Source organism: Terrapene carolina, unplaced genomic scaffold (genome assembly GCF_002925995.2).
Source record: "Terrapene carolina triunguis isolate 2854851 unplaced genomic scaffold, T_m_triunguis-2.0 Scaffold33715, whole genome shotgun sequence".
In the NCBI taxonomy this organism is placed as follows: domain Eukaryota; kingdom Metazoa; phylum Chordata; order Testudines; family Emydidae; genus Terrapene; species Terrapene triunguis.
The window spans coordinates 2,186,116-2,209,977 of record NW_020698066.1 but is presented as its reverse complement, the minus strand read 5'-3'; the positions used below and the strand labels follow the sequence as shown (position 1 = coordinate 2,209,977).

The 23,862-nt window shown below is 42.0% G+C and overlaps 1 protein-coding gene across 1 annotated transcript in view; it reads right to left on the bottom strand.

Moving 5' to 3' along the window:
- Positions 1-511: 511 nt before the first annotated feature.
- Positions 512-23,862, bottom strand: part of LOC113409494 (SH3 and cysteine-rich domain-containing protein-like) — a 103,958-nt gene continuing 80,607 nt past the window's right edge. The window contains exons 7-11 of the mRNA XM_026663481.2: positions 19,969-20,033; positions 16,216-16,304; positions 10,862-10,913; positions 10,627-10,764; positions 512-1,019 (exon numbers count right to left, since the gene is read on the bottom strand). Of these exons, the coding sequence (XP_026519266.1) occupies positions 921-1,019; positions 10,627-10,764; positions 10,862-10,913; positions 16,216-16,304; positions 19,969-20,033 (443 nt within the window). The 3' untranslated portion in view covers positions 512-920. The remainder of the gene's footprint in view (positions 1,020-10,626; positions 10,765-10,861; positions 10,914-16,215; positions 16,305-19,968; positions 20,034-23,862) is intronic.

Genomic DNA, 23,862 nt, shown 5'->3' with positions numbered 1-23,862 from the left:
AGGATCAATATATAAAATCTCTTCAAACTTAATACTCATGGAAAAATAGAAAACTTTTCAAGCATCGGGCTCTCACTCAGCTCTGTATTTCTGACACTTCCTCTGCCACCAGATAAAGGAGCAAGGAATCACAGAGGAATACTTCTAGCTTGGCCTTCTGAACAGGAGGGACTCTAAGTTTGTCAGCGACCAGAGCAGCAGTTACATCCCACGTGTGCCAAGAGTTTTGTTTGTATACAGAGAAAGCAAAGGACGTAGAAGTTGGCTGCTCTTTTGTACAGTCTGAGCACAGAGAAAGAGAAAGCCGTTGGCGTCCAGACAATGGTGCATTAACTTCTCAGACTGACGTTTACACAGTGCCTCCAAACTGCTTTGTTAGGAGACTTGACATCGGGATTAAACGCTATGCTGATTGGCTAATACTGTGGACAAAACTCTAGAATCACAGTCACACTTTACTACAAGATCAGACTGTACTACAAGGACAGTTTGAACCTCACCCCCATGAAATCACACTTCAAACAAAAACATACTCCAACAGCTTTTTTTAAGACAGATGAGCAGGTATGAGGTTAGTCCTTCAGAACAGCTGTCTGTCTGTGTCTGTCTGTCTCCATCAGGATAATTAATAGCCATCTTGCACTGAAAATGAGCTAGTCCAGCCATTCCTTACCTTATTCCTTTTACTTTCCTTGGCCCCTTTTCCCCTAGAGGTTTCCTGATGTATATTCTTTTAATCAACCCTCATCTTTTTATTTCTTGTTGCTGTAACAGTCTAAGTGTCTTTTTTTTGTTGCTGTGGTCGTCTCACTAGTCCCTGATCATCTGCAAGACGGCCCAGCGGGGTTGACACAGTGTGAGATGAGGCAGACAGGCATTGCCAGCAAAGCTTTCCTACTGCAGCAAGTGCAGTGCTGAAATCAGATGATTTCTAAGACGTCTAGGGGGACAAAGCCTTTCTTCTTCCCACAGTACACTTTGATAAAGCCATCATGTTCCTTTTCAGAAGTCACGCAGATCTGAAGTTAAAGAGGTGGGGAAATAGTCAGATAAACAGCCACTTTATTCCATGAGCAAGTACTTACTGTGTGGGGGAGACTTTGTGCTTATAAAGCCTGTATATAGAACTGTCTCCTTTATATTTCAACTCCAAATGTAAGAAACTCCACCTCCATATATAAAGTGATCAAGGGTTTCTTTTTGAAGTGCCAATATACACTTGCAGTTTTCTCTGGCATCAGGGGGAAGTGTCTTCTATCAAGGGTTTTGAAGCAGGGACTCTCACTTTGCGTGTGATTGTATAGTGTCTCTGACAATGGGAGCCAATCATGAGTGAAGCATCTGGACTCTACTACAATACTAAGGTTAAAGAATATATTCTCTGAAGTGACTAGTGATTTTAGGTAGTGTAGTTTTAGAGGGCCCAGCTAGAGACACCATTAAGAGGCCTGCCTTTTACACATTACTGAGCAGCTGTCTTCTAAAAATCTGGCCCTGTAAAGTTTATCAACTGGGCAAGCAACAACAAACAACGCATCCCAAATCACTTTAATAAATGTAAGCCAACATGTACAATGTGGCGCTAAGGTTCCGTACACTTCCAGCAAACAAGCTATTGAAATCAAACAGCATTCCAAGGTTAGGCATAAAACAGATGCATCCACAGCAGTGATGTGGGGCACTGAACGGTCTCTCCGATGGACTCTTGCATCCTTGACACCATGCCAGCTGAACTATCACTTCATGGTGTTGTCTCTGAACAGGGGAGAATATGCTGCCAGTATGTGCAATATTTAGCTACTCAGAGGACATGCCACTAACACATGGCCCTAAAATATATCTAATTGCATAATTTTCAGATGGATGATGATTTATATTTATTACATTAGTACCTAAATGCCTCATCTTAGATTAAGGCCCAATTCTGGTAGGTATTGTACATATGTATAGGCTCAGATCCTCCAAGTTATTTAGATGCCTAACTTCTAATGGGCATAATTCTTCATGGGTCAAAGAATATCACTTATTCACATAGTCACAAAAGTCTCGTTTCATCCCCCTCTGCAATAACTGAACAATGGCAGGCTGGGCTTTCAAAGGGTTTTTGATCTTGCTGCTGATTCCCTTCAGAGCTCCCACTGCTGTCAGTGGTAACACCCTCTATGAAACTGCGGCAGATTTAGTTCATAATTAGGTGGGAGGATCTAGTTTCATAGAAGTAAAGGGAGCATTAGGCCACCTACTCTGGCCTCCTGTATATAACAGGCCATTAAATTTCATCCAGTTACCCCTGTGTTGAACCCAGTAACTGGGATTAGACTAAAGCATTTTAGTCCTCAGACTAAAATGTTTTGTGCCAGACTGAGATGTCACCAGCAACCCAAGCCCCCTGCAGGGGAAGAGAAATGATTAGGTAGGATAGACCCAAATGATCCTAGCAGGTGATCCACACTCCATGCCACAGAGAAAGGCGAAAACAATCCAAGGTCCCTGAAAATCTGACTTGGGGGGGAAAATTCCTTTCCAACCCCAGATCTGGTGATCAGTTGGACCCTCAGCCCATGAACAAGATTTACCAGCCAGGCCTCTAAGAAAGAGCCTTGAGCACCTCAGAACCCCTGTCCAGTGGCCTGTCTTCAGCTGTGGTCAATCCCTGATGCTTCAGAGGAAGGCAAAAAACCAAAGACAGAATACATTTGGCCAATTGTGCATTGGGTAAAAATATTCCTTCCTGATCCCTGTAAGGAACTGCCTGTCCAAAGACATTTCTCTTGCAAGCTTGTAATACTCTAGTCCTTGCCTGTGGGAACCTCCAGCTGGCATTCTGCCAGACATCAGGTCTTAGGAGGCTGTAACAGCTGCAAGAACTTAGATCAGGTGCTCCAAGCTGTGCAGCAGGCCAGATCAGCCCCTAGCTACCTCAGGGATTGGGGGAATGCAAAGGTGGCTTTAAGCTGTTTTTTTCCCTTCCTTCACCTCTCGGGGGTCCTGCATCGATCAGAGCTTGGCCAGCTTCAAGCATTGGCCACAAGCTGTAATCTTTGGACCTGATTCTTATCTTGCTCAGGGGTAAATCAGGAGTTACTCTGTTAAAGCACTGTAAAGGGCATCTAAGTTAATGGAGACTGAAGCCCCTTATTGCTAACTGTTGTCACATTAGATTGGGACCCTGCACAGTGCCTCAGCTACTACGTGGAACTAGTGCTGCTGATAAATGCAAAACAATATTGTGGCTTTGGGGGGAGGGCGGGGGAGTGAGAGACTACTGCTTTTGGGCACTTACAGCTTGCTGTATCCAATTGGAATCTGCTTAAAACAGCACCTACTCATGCTGACATGTTCATGCATGGGAGGCTGCCATACTGCCAAAGCACATGAGTAACTGGGAAGCAACTCCTCAATAAATTAGCAACACAGACACTGAAACACTGCCGCTGGTTCATGAGGTTAGAAATGGTGTAAGTGACCATTTCTCAGGCTATTTCTAAGATAGCGGGTGGTCCGAGGAGAGAACTGGAGGCAGAAAACATGATCTAATATTAGAAAGTCACTTCCCAATTCTTTGTTTCTATTCTATTTAAAAAAAAAAAATTGCTGGGATCCTGACTGTTCCCTGAACTTGGCAACATATTCTGACCCTGAAGAATTCTTGTCCATCACTTTTCCCTTAACAGATGGGCAAGATGAATGATTAGGAAATGATCTTTTAAACTGCACAATTATTAATAGTCTCCAACTCACATGAGTCCTATACTTTGCATTTTGCCATCAGAGCAAAAGGCTCAAGTGGAAAATAGTCAAACAACAACTCTGAGCTTTTGCTGATTTTCACTGCTGTCTCTTATTTTCACCCCAGAATGTTCCCCTGGCTCCTGCATGTCTTAAAACACCATTTCTCATTGCCATGCCATGCCTTGGTTTCCATCAAATCGTAATTTGGATACAAACTCACTACAGTTTTTAGCGGGAATTTAGAACTTTAGAAAGGTGTCAGATTGACAGTCCTGGAGGCTGATGCCCTCTATGTAGCTGTAAAACTGGTGTGGCCATGTAAGCGTCCCTAGGTTGTCTTGCCAATTCATTTCAATCCTGGCCTGAAATCTCCAACTCTGGGACCTGAGGGTAGTTCAATCGCCCCATTCATTCTTTTTGCTTCTCGATTGAAACTGCCAGCCAGGATGGCAGTTGTGATGATGTATTTTGTGCCCACTAGCGCCCTAGCATTTGGACTGAGAGCACCAGCTCGTTCCACACAGGTTACCAAAGAACGTTCAGATGGTGATGACTACCAACCGGGCTGGATTTGACTCACTAACAGACTAATGCAAGGCTCCAGAGTCCATTCCCAATCCGCTGTGTTAGCCAGTCCCTTTAATACAACAGGGATACAGATTTCAAGTCGCCAAGACATTGATAACTTCAGCTCCAAGAATGGCATGGAGGAAGATCTGCCCTCCATTGATCTGAGGGAAGTGAGTTTGGCCTAAATTTTCAAACATAATTAGTGTTTTTTGGGGGGGGAACCTCAATTTTAGGTTCCTGAGATACCTTAAAGGGGCCTGGTTTTCAGACAATGCTGAGCAACTATCCAGGAAAAATCAGGGCCCTTTACAGTATTTCGGGATGGGAACTCAAAAACTTGCTAGGCTGGGAGCATGAGTTTCAGTGTGCTTAGGGACAGCAAAGTCTAAAGCTGTGTTAGTACAAAGCCCTGAGAGTCTATCCAGTTATTGGGCTTGGGTGTTCTAACAGCATGTCAGTACAATATTGCTATGTAGCAGTGTCAAGTTATAAGCACAGAGGCTAGTTCTGTAGTTGTAGCAATGTCTCTTTCCTGGGAGGTTCTTTATGTAATAGAAACAATTTACATTGCCGTGTTTTGATAAATGCGTCGATCCTTCTGCTTAGTTTTTCAGGTCTCTCTAGTTACTCCTCTATGATTTGCTGCACTGTACACTATGGAAAATTACAACTCCCCTTTTTGAAGGCATCTGCTTATCCAAGAAGCAAAAGACTGGATTAAAGGACTGACTGTTAGCCTTGGGTATGAATTTCTTTGCCACCTTGGACCTTTTGGATTACAGTAGTTCAACTTTTTGGAAGCACAGGGGACCAGATCCTCAGCTCATATAAAATGGTGTAGCTCTATAGACTTCAATGGAGCTACTCCAATTTACAGGAGCTGCCGATCTGGCTCAAGGCTTTTTTTCCAGTGTTCACTTCCTTTGTTTTAAATAGGAAATTAGGGAGAATAATAAACAGAGGTTCAAACAATAGATTATTTAGAGTCCTTGAAAGGCCATTATGGTCAAAATGTTAATTTTATTGTTAATGTTATTTTTCAACCATAGCTCATATAATGATATATATTTAGATATGTTTCAATATGCAGATTTCTTTTTTTGAGCAGAGTTTCACTTAAGACCTGCTAACGTATAAAGGGAGGGCTGTAGAATCTGTGTTATTGAACTGATATGCTGGGTCAGACGTTTCAGGCTAGAGAAAGATTTTCACATCCAGGTGAGGACACAATCTCAAATGGGAAAGTTTACACAACTAGTGTCATGCAAGAGTTTTGTTTCAAAATCTGAAAACCTGCAAAAGTTGGCTAGCTTTGGTTTCAAACTCAAAAATAAGGGCCTGCTCTTACTCTCCTGAAATCAACAGCAAAACTCACGTTTTTTTCTAGACGGTAATATCTTTTATTGGACCAGCTTCTCTCACCAACAGAAGTTAGTCCAATAAAATATGTTACCTCACTCACCTTGTCTCTCTAATATCCTGGGCTACAACACTGCATACACATTTTTTTTTTAGGCGGCACAGAATTGAGCACTATAGAGAAATTTTTCTTCTGAACCAGTTTCAACCTGCACAAGCCTGTCACTGAACCCTAGCATGAAAAATGTTGATGTCTTTGAAGAATGCTTTTTTCCTAGGCTGAGTTTCATCTTTCATAATGAATTTTTCAAGAGCTCTTATGTGAAGTGGAACCCTTACATAATACAAGAGAGGGAGGAGCAAAATGTGCTGTTTCCCTTCTCCTCCTTAGCATAATAATAATATATGGAGATATCCTATCTCCTAGACCTGGAAGGGACCTCAAAAGGTCATTGAGTCCAGCCCCCTGCCTTCACCAGCAGGACCAAGTACTGATTTTGCCCCAGATCCCAAAGGGGCCCCCTCAAGGATTGAACTCACAACCCTGGGTTTAGCAGGCTAATGCTCAAAGCACTGAGCTACCCCACCCTGTCTACACAGCCTAAAGAAGCAGGCCTCCCAACCCAAATCGAGAGACTCCGGCTAGAGTGGCTTGTCCTAGACTCTAAAACATAGTGATGTAGACAGTGCTTTGCAGTTGTGGCTCAGGCTCTAATGCCCACCCCACTCCCTAGGTTTCAGAGCTCAAACTCCAGCTCAAGTTGCAATGTCAACGTGCTGTCTATAAAGGTATTTTTAGAGTGCTAGCACAAGCCCTGCTAGCCTGAGTCTGCTGATCTAAGCTCAGAGGCCTGCTTCTGCGGGCTGGGTAGACATACACTCAGCATCAGCTTTGCCATAAAGGTTTGGATGAACCTGAAACTCAAATTGTTTGAAACTGTGCAAAGCAAAGACACAGGCAGACGTGCCCACGGTGCCTAGGATGCTGAAAATCTCTTTGCCTGTATTTGAAAATAGCCTGTATTTTTGTCTATGATTATGAATTTTTGCTGCCGATTTGGTATAATATTGTGCATACAAAAATTTCCTCATTTTCTGCACCAGGCACTTTAAGGTTTGTATATTCTCTTCCTGATGTGCATACATAACACCCACTAACGCGGCAGGGAGTTATGTTCAAGCATCAACAGGAGCATCCTGCAGTATGAAAGCCCTTGGTGACAAGCACTGTATTTGAAAATGAGAAGCTCACATTAAACTCAATGGGCCAGGTCGCTGTTGGCGTAACCCCACTGACTTCATTGTCACATATGCTTTTCGTATGACTTCTGGGCCAGCACAGATTTTGACCCAGTCAATTTACATCCATGTAAAATGAGGAGAATCTGTGCTAATATAATTTACATTAATTTGTTAAATGAATTATGCAGTTTTCCTAGCTAAAGAGAAGCCTGAGCTCTATGTTTGGGACTGAAGAATCTCTCCTTTTCCTTCAAAAGCTAGGCTGGCATGAGTGGTGAACTGTGTAAAGCAGGTATATTAGCCACACTTGTGTCCAAAGCTGAAAAATGTTAAGTATTTTCCAAAAAAATATGTCAAAAGGAATGAACATTTTTCATTTAATTCAAAAATTTCCACTGAAATTTTTGGGGTTTTGATTAAACCAATCTCCCTACATGAATCTTTCTTGTTTTTCATTTTTCTTCCCCTTTTTTCCTTTCCCATTTTCTATTTCCAGTGGCAAAATAGAAAAGAGGAATGGAGAAAAAGAGAGACAAACAAACATTTAAAAATTGATTTTTGAAAAGTAAACCTTTTAATGAAAAATCATAGCAAAAACATAGTTTTTGGTGAGGAAAAATTGTAATGGTCAAAAAGCCATTTTTTGTTTTAAAAAAAAGTTCAATGATCCAGACTTGTGCCAGTTAAGTACAGCCCTGTGTGGGGGTCAGACCACCTCAGGGATAGTCCCAGGATGACGAAAGGGATTCCTTTGTGGAAGTTGTGCCAAGTGGCATGGAGGTTCCTTGCACCTCCCCTCCTGCATCTCCCTGAAGTGGGTGGTCATAATTTGACCTCCTACATTTATTCCTTCATTAGATTTTGTTCTCAGTCTCTACATCTTTTCCCCAGAACCCTCTGAATTTACTTGTTCACTCTGCCTGATCTCTGTGCTCTATTTTCCATTGAACACATTTTCCCCCTCTTCACTCCCTTTCCCCCAGCTCCTCCTAAGCAGACAGAGAACCCATAGCATTCAAGTTGAACTTCAGTGTTTGCATGGGTTTGGAATTAAGCAAGACAAGTTTGCTCGTCCTTACTAAAAGGGAATAAAGGGGTTGACAGACAGGACCAATTAGTCCACCTCTATTCATCTCATATATTGAATTGAAACAATGAGCTGCTCCTGATGATAGCTCCCATACAATCCTATTATGAAAGAAGGACAATAGGATGGTTTCATGTTTAGAGACAAGTGCCAGACTTTATATCAGATCTTTTAGAAATTATAGTTTTATGGGAAACGATACAAGAAAACTGATCCATAGCATTTACAACGGTAGTCATGTTAACTGACAGGATATCATGTGCTTAACATTATAATCTGATTTAATCACACAAATCATCTGTCAATCTACCTTCATGTTGACACATCACATTCACAGCGCTAGATTCCCCACTCCCTTCCCCCTTACCTAGTCATTCACACCAGTGCAAAGTGGTATAAACCCCTACTATACTGATTGGATCATGTTTTTCCCATCCTTTTGCACAGATGAAAATAACCACTCAAGGTGCAGGGCAGTGGAAAATCAGGCTCACAGTGAAGACATTTGCATTAATTTACTGTGATGGTAAAATACTTCATGCAGCTTATCTCACTTTAACAGCTTCAATGCTGCCTAATGTACTTGCTGCAGGAAGGCAGTCAAACTATATAATCCAAGTACTGCTCTTCCAATATCTTATTTACAGGGCTGATGTTGCCACAAAATATTAGCACTTAGACATTCTTCTACATCAAAGGGGTGAAATATCCTAACCCATCATCAAACTGAAGTGCTAACAAATGTCACAAGCAAATGCTACATTAAAGAAACATTAGGGGCCAAATTCTATGCTGACCTAGACACCTCCTCCCCCACATTCAACCGCATTAAGGTCAGTTGCATTGCAGAGAGTGCAAGTTAGCACAGAATTTGGCCCCTAGGGATATGAGATGTGATGCAAATCTCCAAAGGAAAGAAAAAGCCCCATGAAGAGGGGAAAATAATTAGCTCTATCAGGATGTACTGAGAAAGATTTCAAGCTGATGTCCCTTTGTATCAGAGATCCTAAGCTATATTTTTTCCCTTAGTTGTTCGTTTCCTTAGTTATGTTACTGTGTTTGTCACAGTGTTGATGTTCTTTTAATGTAGAATGGGCCAAATTCTGCTTTCATTTATGCCAGTGCAATCCCATAGAAGCCCTCCACTGACTTCAATTGGATCCATTCAGTATTCAGGAAAAGTAGTTACAAAATCAAATTTGAAATAAGAACACACCAAAGGCGTATCCCCAGATGAAAGATATGCCCATCATTTTGTGTGCACATTTAAAAACAATATTAAAGAGGAGGATTTGATCAAAGACCTTCAGAGTGAATAGATTGTGTGAGTTCAGTGAAAAAAATATTATACAGGGGTGTTTTTAAAAAAATCAGTGTGTAGGAATGAGAGGGAAAGGGAGGAACAAGGAGTTATGGAATGATAAGGCATTTAAAAATGATAATGAAAAGATATCTAAGGATGGTGTTATCTTAACTGCTCCCTTTGAAGTCAAGCCTTTGGGAATTGGCATCGGTGGGAGCAAGGTCAGGCCCAATGCAAAGCAGTTTTGAAAATCCCATCCTGAATTATTTGGATGCCTCTAGTTGTTCACATATTGCCCCATGTATCAGCATTCCCGTCACTATTACCCTCAACCTCCCCCTCCCTCTTATTGTCTGTTAAACACATTTGTTGAGTCTTGTCTTAAATTAAGCCCCAGTTCTGCAACAAACTTACATATGTGCTTAACTTTATGCATTGTTTGTTGTCCCATCTGAAGTCACTAGGACAATTCACAGTCTGTAAAATTAACCATGTCCATAAATCTTTGTGGGATTGAGGATTTAGACCATAAACTCTTTGAGGCACAATCTGTCTTCCCAGTGTTTGGTACAGCTGGTCAGAATTTTCTGACAAAACATTTTTTCCGTGGAAAATGTTGATTTGTCAAAATCAAAACTGTTTGCAGGAAAGGGTTGGTTTTCACGAATATCCTGATTTTTTTTAAAAAAACAAAGTGTATAAAAGGTTGAAAAATCTTGTTTTGAAATTTTCAAAACAAAAAGTTTCATTTTCTGGTTCAAAATGACTTTGTTTTGAAATTTGAGTTAGTTTATATTAAATAAAGGTTTTAAAAGGCCAATAGAAATGAAATGTATCAAAATTGTTGAAAAGAAACATTTAGATTGGCCTGATCTGAATTTTTTTTCAGATATGTTCATGAAAATTTTTGATATTTTGATTTTTCAGCCTGAGTTGGCATATGAAGAAATTTTAAAATCTTGAAAACTATCAGGGGATGAAAAAACAGTTTCTTACACAGCTCTAGTGTACATACAATGAGGCCATGATCCTGACTGGGGACTAGGTATTACCACAATATAAATATTTACTGAAAAAAATTCTGTGTGCTGTGAAAGTCTGCTCATGGTTTCTTTGCACACCCAAAACTTCTAATGAAATCAAGCAGATTACTGGATACACTAGTATCAGAGGGGTAGCCGTGTTAGTCTGGATCTGTAAAAAGCAACAAAGAGTCCTGTGGCACCTTTAAGACTAACAGATGTATTGGAGCATAAGCTTTCGTGGGTGAATACCCACTTCGTCAGACGCAAACTGTGTCCTTAATGTACAGTAAATGGTGTACTTCACTTACTTGGTTCTCTTTCAGAGTAATCTGTCCTTGCTCCTTGCATCCGATAAATGTTCTGACGCACTTGAAAATCTTTTCGTCTTGTTGCACTCTCTGAACAAAATTAGCGGGAAAAAATCCTATTCTGTCCTCAATTCTCCCCTGCAGAGCAAGCACATTGACAGAAGAATAACCTTCATACTCATTATAAATACCATTAATTTATTTTGTTAAAGGATATAGAGTATTTGGCACATACCTTCCACCAGTCTTCATTAGAATCCTCCAGCAGTGTGATCATATCACCTGGTCTATAATTAGAAAGGACAGATGTCGGGAATTTCGATTAAGATGTGTCTTAATTGCAACAGCATATCAGCATTCATAGTGAAATTCTCTTAGAAGGGTAACCCAGCCTTGATCGTTATATCTCATTAATCACTACATGTGGATCCATGAAGCAATGAGAACTTCCTAAGTCAGATACGAGTACAGAAGCAAAATCTCCATCTGCCAGGTGAGAGAGGGTCAAACTCTGCTCTCAGTTATACAAGTGCAAAGCTCAGTGATGCCAACGTAGTTGGACCATTGTAACTGGGTGCAAAATTTGTCCCGTTGAATTCTCCTGTGCATTTTGATGCCAAGGTAGAGCTATCAGGTCCCGCATGGCTCTGCTGATACTCCCACAAGCTGTAACATTTTTTACCTGCAGCTGAGTGGGGACAGAATGAAGTCAGTGGTGCTGTGCCAATAAATACCAGCTGAGAATTTGGCCCTGTGTTCTTGGCACTGGCTCATGTTAGAGGCAGTTTGGCAGGTACAATACCAGGGTGAACACACTGAGGGATTTTTGCCTCACAAGCATAATCTCTGGCCCAGCAACCTGACACATGGAAGGGGAGAGTGCATGTGACATCATTCTATAGAATGGGACAGTCTTCTCCTTTCTGTGTTCTGGCCGGTGAGCCACGGACTGGTGAGGGTTGCATTAGGTGGAAGTTGAGGGGCACATGGCCATGACCCCCATTTTTCCCCATCCGCTTTGATGTGATCCTGTGCTCCCTAGAGTGGAAGGACTACTATTGTGCCTGGCTAATGCAGGCACTTGGCAGAGAGAAGGCGCCTTTAACCCTCCCCCAACGTCATCCATTCTAGGGCCCTAAGGTTTGGCCCAATATGGCCCTAAGGTTTGATCCACACAGAGCCTGGGCCCTACTCCCATTCAGTTTTGCTGCTGAATTCAACAGGAGCAATAAAGGGCTGTGAAAGTGGTGGGTGATATATTAAACCAAATTTCCCCGTACCTCAGCAATTAGAACCTGACATCCCAGTTTAGAATACACAATCTCCTCCCCTCCTTTTTATAGAAAGACCTTTGTTGTAAGATGGCAAATCCTATGTGATGTACTTTGCTTCCAATTTAGTCTGAAACTGCTTAGAAATACCTATTTGTAACAGGGATCACCATGTTACATGAAGGCATTAAATATTGTTGGGACACAGAATCTTATCAGCCAGGTTCTCGTGCTGTTACTGCTAAAGGAAGGCAGCAGGAAAACAGTTTTATTTAACTGACAAATATAATTAATCAGCAGGGATGTAATTCTACACAGAAATGTATTTTTGATTCAAATGGGACGTATTTACCTTTATAATGTGTGGAGTCATGCTGTAATTGCTGAGTATCAGAAGGCAGCTGACTAGTTACAGCCTCAGGCTGGGAGAATAATTTGGCCAGAAATATTAGCCTACTCCAACTTGCCATATTTGAGTCTGCTGGGCTCATCCCTAATATTGCAGCATTAGTGCAGCAGATATCTGAAGACCCACTTTGGTGCTGCATCAAATTGTTACACAAACATGACACACTGTGCTGTTGGAAGTAAGTTCTGCCCACTTCCCAATGTGACCGGCTCCAAGAATTCTGTTCTGCTGGGTGTGAGCCTTTCCTTGGGGCAATGGGGGTTCTGAATTCACTGAAATTAATGGGCAATAGCTGAACCCTAATTTCTCCAGCTTTCCCCACATCCTATCTTGAACTCCTTGTACAAGAGTGATGACATCACAGAACTATAAAGCTTCCAGTCTTCTTGGAACATGTCAGGAACTGATTGGACAGCGTGCACCAGTGACGGCACATCAGACCTGGGTTTGATTCCTAGCTACGCCACTTAAAAGCCAGACCCACTCCCATTAAAGTCAAGGGACTGAGTCTTTATTTTCTCTGGGCAGGTCTTCACTACGGGGGGGGTCGATTTAAGATACGCAAATTCAGCTACGCGAATAGCGTAGCTGAATTCGACGTATCGGAGCTGACTTACCCCGCTGTGAGGACAGCAGCAAAATCGACCTCCGCGGCTCCCCGTCGACGGCACTTACTCCTACCTCCGCTGGTGGAGTAAGCGCGTCGATTCGGGGATCGATTGTCGCGTCCCGACAAGACGCGATAATTCGATCCCCGAGAGATCGATTTCTACTCGCCGATTCAGGCGGGTAGTGTAGACCTAGCCTCTGTCTCTGTTTTCCCCTTTATCAAATGGGGATAATAATGCTTGCCAACGATTTTAAAGTGCTTTGGGCCATCTTTCAAAAGGTATTTAGGCATCTAAAGATTCACACAGGTGCCTAGTGGAATTTTCAAAACCACCTAGGTGTCTTACTCCCATTGGTTTAGACAAAAATCTAACCCGTAGTGACCAGTGTGAATCCAGCCCAGGTCAGTAGCGACCAAACAGCATTGCTATCTGGTGACTATTTGATGCTCTTCATTGTGGTGGCTTTGGGCCACACACAAAAATCTACCACCATAACAAGTGGCACTAATCGAAAACTTAGCTGGCATCTCAACTGAGAAGGCAAGTCAATCCATAGCAGTCCTCGTTTATCAACCATCAGGACGGACTGCAAGGCACATTTTTATACCTTGTTGTAAGGGTGTGGGAGGACTCTGGCAGGGGATGAGTACGTGGGTCAGCTGCTGGGTTATTAGACATCCTTGGGAAGCATGGTTACATTACATTTTAAGATGGTGCTCCTTTTTAATCGAATGAGTGATTGCATAAACCAAAATAAATCAATAATGCAAAATGAGAGTCCAACATGCAGAGCATTTAGACATAGGGGCTCTGGATTCCTAGCAAATGTCATCCTGCATGTGGCTATTTTCTATCCAGTTATCACACCTGAAACAAAGCAGTCATGGAAAAATGCCAGCCATGCAAAATGGTAGCTCTATCTTGAGCAAGGAGAGGGCACAGTTGAAAACTGGGAAATAGAAAGATGCTGAAGAGTGGGACTTTTCTTGAGTGACTTTGTAAGCATATGTAAGCAGAGTCAGAATGAGCTCTACCCTGACATCTGGTGGTGAGCTGTGGAAAAGGACTTCAGGGGCTGATCTCGTTTGCATGGGCACATCCCCCGCCCCGCCTAGCATGATGGACTGCTTGCCCAAATGGTCATTTTGGTGCTGTGGAATCCCCAGTCTCTTTGTTATTGGGGCAGGAGTAATAAAGTGTTGTTATCCTGGTTATGTGAATCAAGGACAGTAGAACTGTACTTGGCATTTTATGATGGAGGGACTCACCCTCAACTAAGTAGCACTTGCTAGGCAAGGGACATGGGTTCCAAAGCCCAGTGAATTGAGAAATGCTGGGGACAGGCATATGTATCTAGTAGTGTGGGGCTGCAAACACCACTTTGACACCCCCTGCCATGGTGTAATAATAGAGTTAATTTTGACTCAGTTAGGAGTCTTGTTAGGTGCTGCAGAGCTGTAATCACTAATTCCTAGGTCTAAGCATTAGACCTACTTTGGACTAGTGGTTCTGAGTGTGCCACACTGAGGCTCCTCCTACTAACAGCAGAAATCATCGAGAGCTGAAAAACACTAAAGAGCTGAAGTTACTAAGAGCTGAAATCACTAAGAGCTGTGTTAAGTAGAGGGGGGCCTGAAGACAAGTTGGTGAGTGGCTAGCAGGATGGCTAGCAGAGAGGAGCGGCTAGCAGGATGGTTGGTGGAGAGGCACAGCTGGCAGTGAAGACTGTAGCAGAACCCCAGGGAGAGACGTGGCAATCGGCAATCAACCCGAGCAGCGGAGCATGTAAGATGCCCCCATACCTTTCCCCCACTTCCACCCAGGCTGGGAGATAAACTCTGCAGATGAACTTCTGAACTCTGGGAGGCTGCACTGACCAAGCACAGAAACTGTGGGTGGGGTGACTGTTGGGTTGCTGGACTTAAGACCCTGAGGGGAAAAGGACACTGCCAAACTTACTTGGGAGCAGGTCTTTTGCTCATGGTTTGTGTTATCAATCCTGTTTGTGGTGTTTCCCCAACATAATGCCGCATTGTTTTCCTCCTTTATGAAAAGGCTTTTGCTACGCTCAGCCTCTGTGCTTGCAAGAGGGGAAGTATTGCCTCTTAGAGGCACCCGGGGGGTGGTATGTAATTGTCCCAGGTCACTGGGTGGGGGTTCGAGCCGGTTTTGCATTGTGTTATTGAAACGGAACCCCTAGATACTGAACCCGGCCCTTGTTGCTGCCAACTCTTATGGGCAGAAGGGTTACATATATTTTATTGGAGTCAGCATCTGACTGGTTTGACCTTGGGTAAATCATGAAGAGAGATGATTTGTTTTGTGAACTGTGCCCAAAGCAGCCAGCACTCCTAGAGCCTATTAAAGTCTCTGCAACAAACTACTCACTGTGGGCCTCTGTCAAAGCCCAGGGTAGTCAATGGAAAAATTCCCTTTGACTTCAGTGGGGCTTTGGACAGGCCCTGTTAGACTGGACAAGGCAGCACTAGTGCAGGGTTACATGAAAAAGTGCTAAAGAAAAGATATTTGAACCAGAAGATTTTGCAGTTCAAACCAACCTTCCATATATTGTACATGAAAACACACTAGCAGCCATTCACCACCTTGAGAGCCTCCTCATTCCCCTTTTCTGAGACAAAATCGCTGGGTGGGGGAGGGTAGGAGGGGAGGGAGCAATCAGTTATATAACACTTAGAAGTTCCGACCTTGTCACTAGATCTGGTTAGAAAATGGGATTCTTTTTCCTGTGGAAATTTTTTTGTCAAAACCCCCCAAATTTAAAACCTGATATTTTTTCAGTTTTTTTGGTTGCTGAAAATTGAATTATTTTTGGCCAAAACAAAACAAAGTTTGTCGTTTTCTGATTAAAAAAAAATCTAAAATTTCAGGGAAAGCAGATGCTGCAAAAATATGTATTTAGCTGAAAATCCAATTTTCTGTTAAAAAATTGTCAACCATCCCAAAAGAGACGTCAGCACTTAGGAACCTAAGTCTCACTGAAAGTCACTGAATGGGACTTAGAGCATAATTATCAAAAGCGCCCAACACACTGGACTTGACTTGAAAGTTTTAACCATTATTTTCTTTGTAAAAAACTTGTCCTCAACTCTGTAGCATTTTCATAAGTGGAAAGAGGGAAAGAATACATAATTAAATAGCTGTGAGACCATGTTTATATAAATAATATAATACAAATATGCATAGCAAAATTAGAATTAAAAGTACAACACTAATTTAAGTCTGCACCATTCTCAGTTTTCTTGGGTCAAATCAATAAGTAAATATGTCAGCACTTTACCTCATCTCCAAGTCTTCATTCTCTTGTGGTACAAATTTGTACAAGGCAACGTAGGTGTGCATTTGTAATGTGTCTTTATAAAGAGGTCCCTTTAAGGGGGGGAAAAACAGATAAGAAAACCTGTAAGTTTCTGGCTGCTAGAATTGCCATGCCCTCGATAGAGATGGGTCTGAGATGTAATATTTGGCTCCAGATCTGAACTTTATTGAACTCTGGGGCCTTTCAATCCAAGATTTTGGTTCATCCCATTACACACATAGGGACAAGATGCAGAGTTGGCTCTAAATCAAAGAAATGTTTAAGTTTTAAGAGGGTATTAGGGGATAAACATGACTTCTGAAGTTTGCAACAATTAGACCCTCTAGAACCACAGGTTCAAGTTCTGTCAGAGCTGACTCAACTTTTCATCCTCCAGAAGCAGATAAAGAGTGCTTTGTGCATATTTTGGGTGAGATCTTAAAAAAAACCCATGCTCTTTGCTATATGCTAAAGGCTGCATGATATGTGCCTTGCAGTTTATTACTGTCATATAGAATCATAAAAATGTAGGACTAGAAGGGACCTCAAGAAGTTATCAAGTCCAGCCCTCTGCGCTGAGGCAGGACCAAGTAAACCTAGACCCATCCCTCACAGGTGTTTATCAAACCTGTTCTCAAAAACCTCCAATGATGGGGATTCCACAACCCCCTTGGAAGAATAGGAAGCTTTTCCAAATAGTTAGCCTAAAGCTCCCATGCTTCAGATGAAGGAAGTAATGGGCTTAAATAAACATGGAGAACAATTGATCAGAGTCCTCTTTATAACAGCCCTTAACATATTTGAAGACTACTATCAGGGCCCCCATCAGTTTTCTTTTTCTTTTCTCAAGACTAAACATCCCCCGTTTTTTAATCTTTCCTCATAGGTCAGGTTTTCTGTACTTTTATGATTTTTGTTACTCTCCTCTGAATTCTCTCCAATTTGTCCAGATCTTTGTTGTGCCCAGCACTAGACACAGTACTCAGCTCTGGCCTCACCAGTGCTCAGTAAAGCAGGACAATTACCTCTTGTGTCTTACATACAACACTCCTGTTCTTACACCCTGAAAATATCAGCCTGTTTTGCAACTGTAGCACATCATTGACTCGTATTCAAGCTGTGATCCACTGTAACCCTCAGATCCTTTACGCCAGTACTACCACTTAGCCAGATATTTCCCATTTTGTAGTTATGGATTTGATTTTTCCTTCCTAAATGAAGTACTTTGCCCTTATCTTTACTGAATTTTATCTTGTTGAATTCAGACCAATTCTACATTTTGTCAAGGTCCCTTTGAATTTTAATCTTGCCCTCCAAAGTGCCTGCAACCCCTCCCAGCTTGGTGTCATCTACAAATTTTATAAACAAATTATCTACTCCATTATCTAAGTTATTAATGAAACCACTAGATACACCCTCCCAGTGTGACAGTGAATGATTTATAACTACTATTTGAATACTGTTTTTCAACCAGTGGTGCCCCCACCTTATTGTAAATTCATCTAGATCGCATTTCCCTAGTTATGAGAATGTCATGTGGGACTGTGTCAACAGCCTTACTAAAATCAAGATATAGCATATCTATTGCTTTCTTTCTATCCATTAGGACAGGGATCCTGTCAAAGAAGGAAGTTAGGTTGGTTTGGCATGATTTGTTCTTGACAAATCCATGCTGGTTGCCCCTTATAACCCTATTAACCTCTATTGCTTATTTAATAATTTGTTCCAGTATCTTTCCAGGTATTAAAGTTAGACTGACTGGTCTATAATTCCTGGGGTCCTCTTTGTTCCCATTTTTAAAGATAGGTACTATATTTGCCATTCTCCAGCCCTCTAGGAACTCACCTGTCCTCCGTGAATTCTTGAATGTAATTGGAAATAGTTCTCAGATTGCTTCAGCTAGTTCCTTAAGTACTCTAGGGTGAATTTCATCACATCTTGCTGACTTGAATAATCTAAATATTCTTTAACTTGTACTTTTTGGCTTGTGTTCCTTCCCCCCTTGTTGTTCATATTAATTGTATTACGTAGCTGGTCACCATTAGCCTTTTTAGTGAAGACTGAAGAAAAATAGGCATTAAACACCACCGCCTTCTTAATATCATCAGTTATTAGCTCCACTTCCCTTCTAAGTATAGTACCTATGCTTTTCTTTTTAATGTATTAAAGAACCTCTTCTCATTCCCTTTTATGTTCCTTGTTAAGTATAACTCATTTTGTGCCTTAGTCCCTCTGCTTTTGTCCCTACCTACGTGTGCTGTTCTTTTATACTCGTCCTTAGCAATTTGCCCATATTTCCGCTTTTTGTAGCATTCCTTTTTGATTTTCAGGTCATTAAGGAACTCCTGATGGAGTCATATTGGCCTCTTACTATTCTTCTTATCTTTCCTTTGCATCAGGGTAGTTTACTATTGTGCCTTTAATACTGTCTCCTTGAGAAACTGTCAGCCCTCCTGAACTCCTTTTCCCCTTAGATAAGGTCCTATGGGAAGAGAATCTATCAGTTCTCTGAGCCTAACATCTGCTTTTTTGAAGTCCATTGCCCCTATTCTGCTGCTCCCATTCCTTCCTTTCCTTAGAATCATGAAATCTATAATTTTATGGTCACTTTCACCCAAATTGCCTTCCTGCTTCAGATTCACTACCAATTCCTCCCTGTTGGTCAGAATCAAATCTAAAATGGCTGTCCTCCTGGTTCCTTCCTCCATTTTTTGAAACAAAAAGTTGTCCTCAATACAGTCCAAGCACTTATTGGAAAATTTGTGTTTTGCCATCTTACTTTTCTAACAGATGTCTGGGTAAAGTCCCCCCATCAGTAACAGGTCTTTTGTTTTAGATATTTCTGTTATTTGTTCTTGAAATGCTTCATTCACCTCCTTGTCCTGATTTGGTGGTCTATAATAGACCCCTACCATGATGTCACCCCCATTTTTTTACCCTTTTGATCTCTACCCAGACACTTTCAACTGGCCTGTCTCTTACCTCCTCCTAGACTTTAGAACAGGTGTATATATTCTTGATGTATAATGCAACACTTCCTTCTTTTTGATCCTGCCTGTCCTTCCTTAAGCCATAATCTAGTTTCCAGACTAATACTTTCAGTTCTTTCTGTTTATTCCCCATACTCCTTGCATTTGTGAATAGACATCTAAAACATTGAGCAGATTCCTCCACTGGTTTCCTTGTTATTGCTCCTATGGCACTACTGTAATTTTCCATGTCTCCTCTCCATCCCCCTTCCCCGCCAACATCTAGCCCTCTGTTAAAGTCACCTTTTTTATATGATGGGTATAAATTACAAAGAGCTAGCCTGTGCTGGTCATCCACAGTGCTGAGGAGGGTGGTGCATAACCATGAAAGCCAGAGCTCAAGGAAGGATTGGGCACTTTCCCACCTCAGGAACGTTTGCACAGTGTGCTCAATGAGGGAGACCACTCCTTGCATCCCCTCTCTCCATATATGCCCTCACGCAAGGGCCAGGGACAATTTGACCAAAAGAAACTGCAAAAAGACCAAGATCCTTTTCAAATTATGTCAGACTCTGGATTGTGCAGTGTCATTTTTATGCTGTCACAGCTGTAAGACTGCTCCATTCACATCGCTCTGGCTCACCTATCATAATGTTTGTGTTCACCAGGCCAATTTATAATGCTCACCCAAGTGTGCTTCTGTAAAAACAAACCTCTTAAATCAATTAACATTTTCACTATATGCTCACTAAATCTTTGCCCATACCAGGGAGTTTATCCTTTTTGATTCTTCTCCGAAGTCTTCTGTTCCATTTTCTGAGTAGGTAAACACTGAAATAAAACACAACACATGACATTTTAGGGACAGCTGAAGGCCATTCACCTCCCGAGGCCCACCTTATATCTCTCTCTCCTAATCCTTCCTTTCTAACTGTTCCCTACCGCTCTCAGTAATGTTCTTCTTTTGTTAATCAGGCATTTGTATTGCAGTAGCACTGATAGGCCCCAACCAAGTCTGGCACCCCATTGTGCTAATTACTGTACAAATAAGTAGCACAAGACAGTCCCTGCTTGAAGAATTAACAACCAGAACACATAAAACAAAAGGTGGGAAGGGAAACAGGAGAAATTCCCAAGGTCATGCAGCAGGTCAGTGGCGGAGTTGGGAATAGAGCCCAGGTCTCTTGACTCCCAGGCAATGAGATTCTGGCAGCCTTACTCACACTGAGTAACACCTCACTTTGTAGGTAACTCCATTGAAATCAATGAGTCTACTCAAGAAGTAAGGTCCCACTCAGGATTAATAAGGGTATCAGAATTTAGCTTAATCTACTGTAATTGTTTCATTAGCTGATTTATACACCATTGCTTCAGGTGCCTTCCCTGCTAACATCAATTGCTTTATTACATTATGTTCCTTCTTCACTCTCTAAGAACAGTTTCCTAATTTGTAGAGAATAGTGTCCCCTACTTTTGGACAAAGCCCAGCCATGATTTTAGTAGATGGAAGCCATCAACTGTTCTGGGCCTAAATCACTTTTAGAAAAGTTTAGTCCCAGCATTGGCTTACATTTGTTGTTAGAAAAATAAGAAATAAGTCAGAAGTCTCCAAAAGCAGTCTGAGCCAGTTATTAGTGGTTGTTCTGTGTATTGTTGTCTCCCTTCTCTGTGATTTAGTTTCATACTTTCAGAATAATAAAAGCCAAGAAGCCAGTGCACTCCCGCTGAATCGCTCTCTGCTTCCCCAGTGGTGTAGCGAGACAAGCTCAGTAAGCTAATATCTGTTATTGGGCCAACTTCTGTTGGTGAGAGAGACAAGCTTTCGAGCTCACGCAGAGCTCTTCAGTTCTGGGGAAGAGCTCTGTGTAAGTTCAAAAGCTTGTCTCTGCCACCAACAGAAGCTGGCCCAATAACAGAAAAGACGAGTGAGGTAATATCTAGCTAGACTTACACCATTCATAACGTGAAAAGGCTTTATAAAATTTTAGAGTGCATTTCTGACCTGAAAAGTAGATTATCTAAATGTAACCTTCTTGTTCATCAGATTGGCTACCTCTGTGTATTCAGGGTAATTTCTGATTTCTCCATTGACAAAAATAAAATCTTACTACTATTTTTTACTCTGGTTAGCAATGCAGAATCAACTGAGTGCGTGAGCTGGGTTCTATTCCTGGTGCGTTGACAGAACTGAATACTAAGTGTGTTCCTACATGGAGATTGTTTCCTATACCTGAATCAGTTATATCTACGCAAACTCACTGATGACAATGGGACTGAACAGATGTCTTTTACAGAATAATTTGACCTGCAGAACTTTTATTACTGGTAACAATGCATGCAAAGTAATGAGCCCAATTGATTGGTGGAGACCAGGGTGAGTTTACAGAGTTGGCAGTTGGAAAAGTCATCTTTTTATTTGTAAACTAAGCACATTTGATATTGTCTGTGCTTTAGCACTGTAGAGAATTAATTTCCCCTTGAAATTATCTCAATCCTATTGACATGTATAAACCAGCCTCTGTTTGTTGTGCCTCCTAGACTTCTCCATACTGTGTTCCTCTTGCTGTTTCCCTATTGCATAAACAGACACAAATCTGCATTTTTCTAAACATTCCTTGAGGAAGTCAGGTTTCTCTGGGAAAAATAAAACACCAGGGGCCTGATTCATTGCTGTGTTACTCTAGCTTTATGGTGTAGTAACACCATTTAGAATCACCAGAGTTATCCCGTGTAAAGCTGGAGCAATGCAATGGTGAATAACGCCCCAAGAATATTTTTAAATGAGTTCATTAAACTTTTAATCTCTGTTTAGCTCATGCTCTCTGAATATTACTGGGAGACATGTAAAAGTAAAGGTCATAGCAAGTACGGGGTTCATCTCTACACAAACCAGAAATCCATCTGTTTGCCCTTGCAGCGGCAGGAAAACCATGTGGGAACTCTGACAGCATGAAAAGGGTCTTAGCATTTCCATCATTAGTACAAACAACACAGGCAGTTTATTAAAATCTACCAAGAGGAAATATTTGGAGCAATTGCTGCATAATTTATACACTAGGCCTCTGAAGGATGGATCGAAAAAGAAAGCCAATGCCGATCAAAGGAATCATTAATGTGCTGAGGAAGTTATTTGGAGGTTTGGCACATGCTGAGTTCTTTAAACTGATCTCTTTGAGCAAGTTTCTTGATGCCTCTAAGTCATGCAGATCCCATAGAAAAGTTTCTTACTGGCTCAAAAAAAAAGGAGGTAAGTGATGAAAAAAAAAAAAAAACGATCTGAAAACCTCAGGGGAAAAATGAAACTCAGGTTGACCGGATGCTTTACCTCTGGCCAGGTTGAGTTACAGTTCCAAGTGCTCAAATGAAGTTGAAAATCCCCTCTCAGCATGTAGCCCATCCATCAGTCAGTGCCACTGATGGGTGGGCCACATGCTGAGAGGGAGGAAAAGGACTGAAAACAGATATGTGAAATGAAAAGGTCAGAATGAGGAGCAGGGAGGAGTCTGGGAAGGAGGTAAAATGGGGGGTGGGGGTGGGAAAAGACAACTACAGTTAACACCTGACCACTATAAAAATTACTAGCCATATGCCAAGACCAATGGGGATCTGCACTGTGGAGGAGGTGGATGTTGGGGTTCAAAGAAGGGAGGTCCATTCACTATGGCTTGTGTTTGCCTCAGATCCGACCTGTCTGCCCCTGCCTGAAGTTTGGGAATACTAACGCTTCTTGGTGGTATTGGTGAGCCTCGGTGCAACAACAACTCCACTCCTAGCTTAGAGGTTTATTGGGTGCCCCAAAGTTCTTTCTACACACAATCCTTCTATTGCCAGGACTGAACTGGAGCCCAATGGACACTGCAATTTCGCTACTCAGTGTTCCAAGCTCCTGGCTAAGGCTCCCTCACTGCACTCACAAAAGTCTTCATCACTGGGCTGCCAGTGATGGAGTTACCTCATAACAATTACAACAGTACAAGAACATTACATTCAGATGCCAAAAGAGGACAAAAGGTTTGGACTATTAGTGTTATTTATGATTTGTACTACAGTAGCACCAAAAGGCCACAACTGAGACCAACACCCATTGTTCTGAGCTTGGTATGGAACACATCCTATCCTATCTCCTAGAACTGGAAGGGACCTTGAAAGGTCATCAAGTCCAGTCCCCTGCCTTCACTAGCAGGACCAAGTACTGATTTTGCCCCAGATCCCTAAGTGGCCCCCTCAAGGATTGAACTCATAACCCTGGGTTTAGCAGGCCAATGCTCAAACCACTGAGCTATCCCTCCCCCCATGTAGCAGACTGTCTCTGCCCTGATAGTCTAAGTAGACAAGACAGACAAAAGGGTGGGAGGAGAGGAAGTATTATCACCCCCATTTTACAGGTAGGGAATTGAGGCGCACTGACATTAAATGACCAGCCTAAGGTCTCACAAACACACAGGAAGTCTGTGCCAGAGGCAGGGACTGAGCCCAAATGTGCTGAGTGCCTGTCCACTGTCACCTAAATCTGGTCATAGTGGGTATGGAAAATCAGTCCCCATAGACCATTAGGAGCCAAGTAAATATGCAACACTGGTCAAGAGACCTTCCCAGACTCCTGTTCCCAACCCCTTGGCCAAAACTCTCCCCCAACTCAATAAACTCCCTTGAGGACATC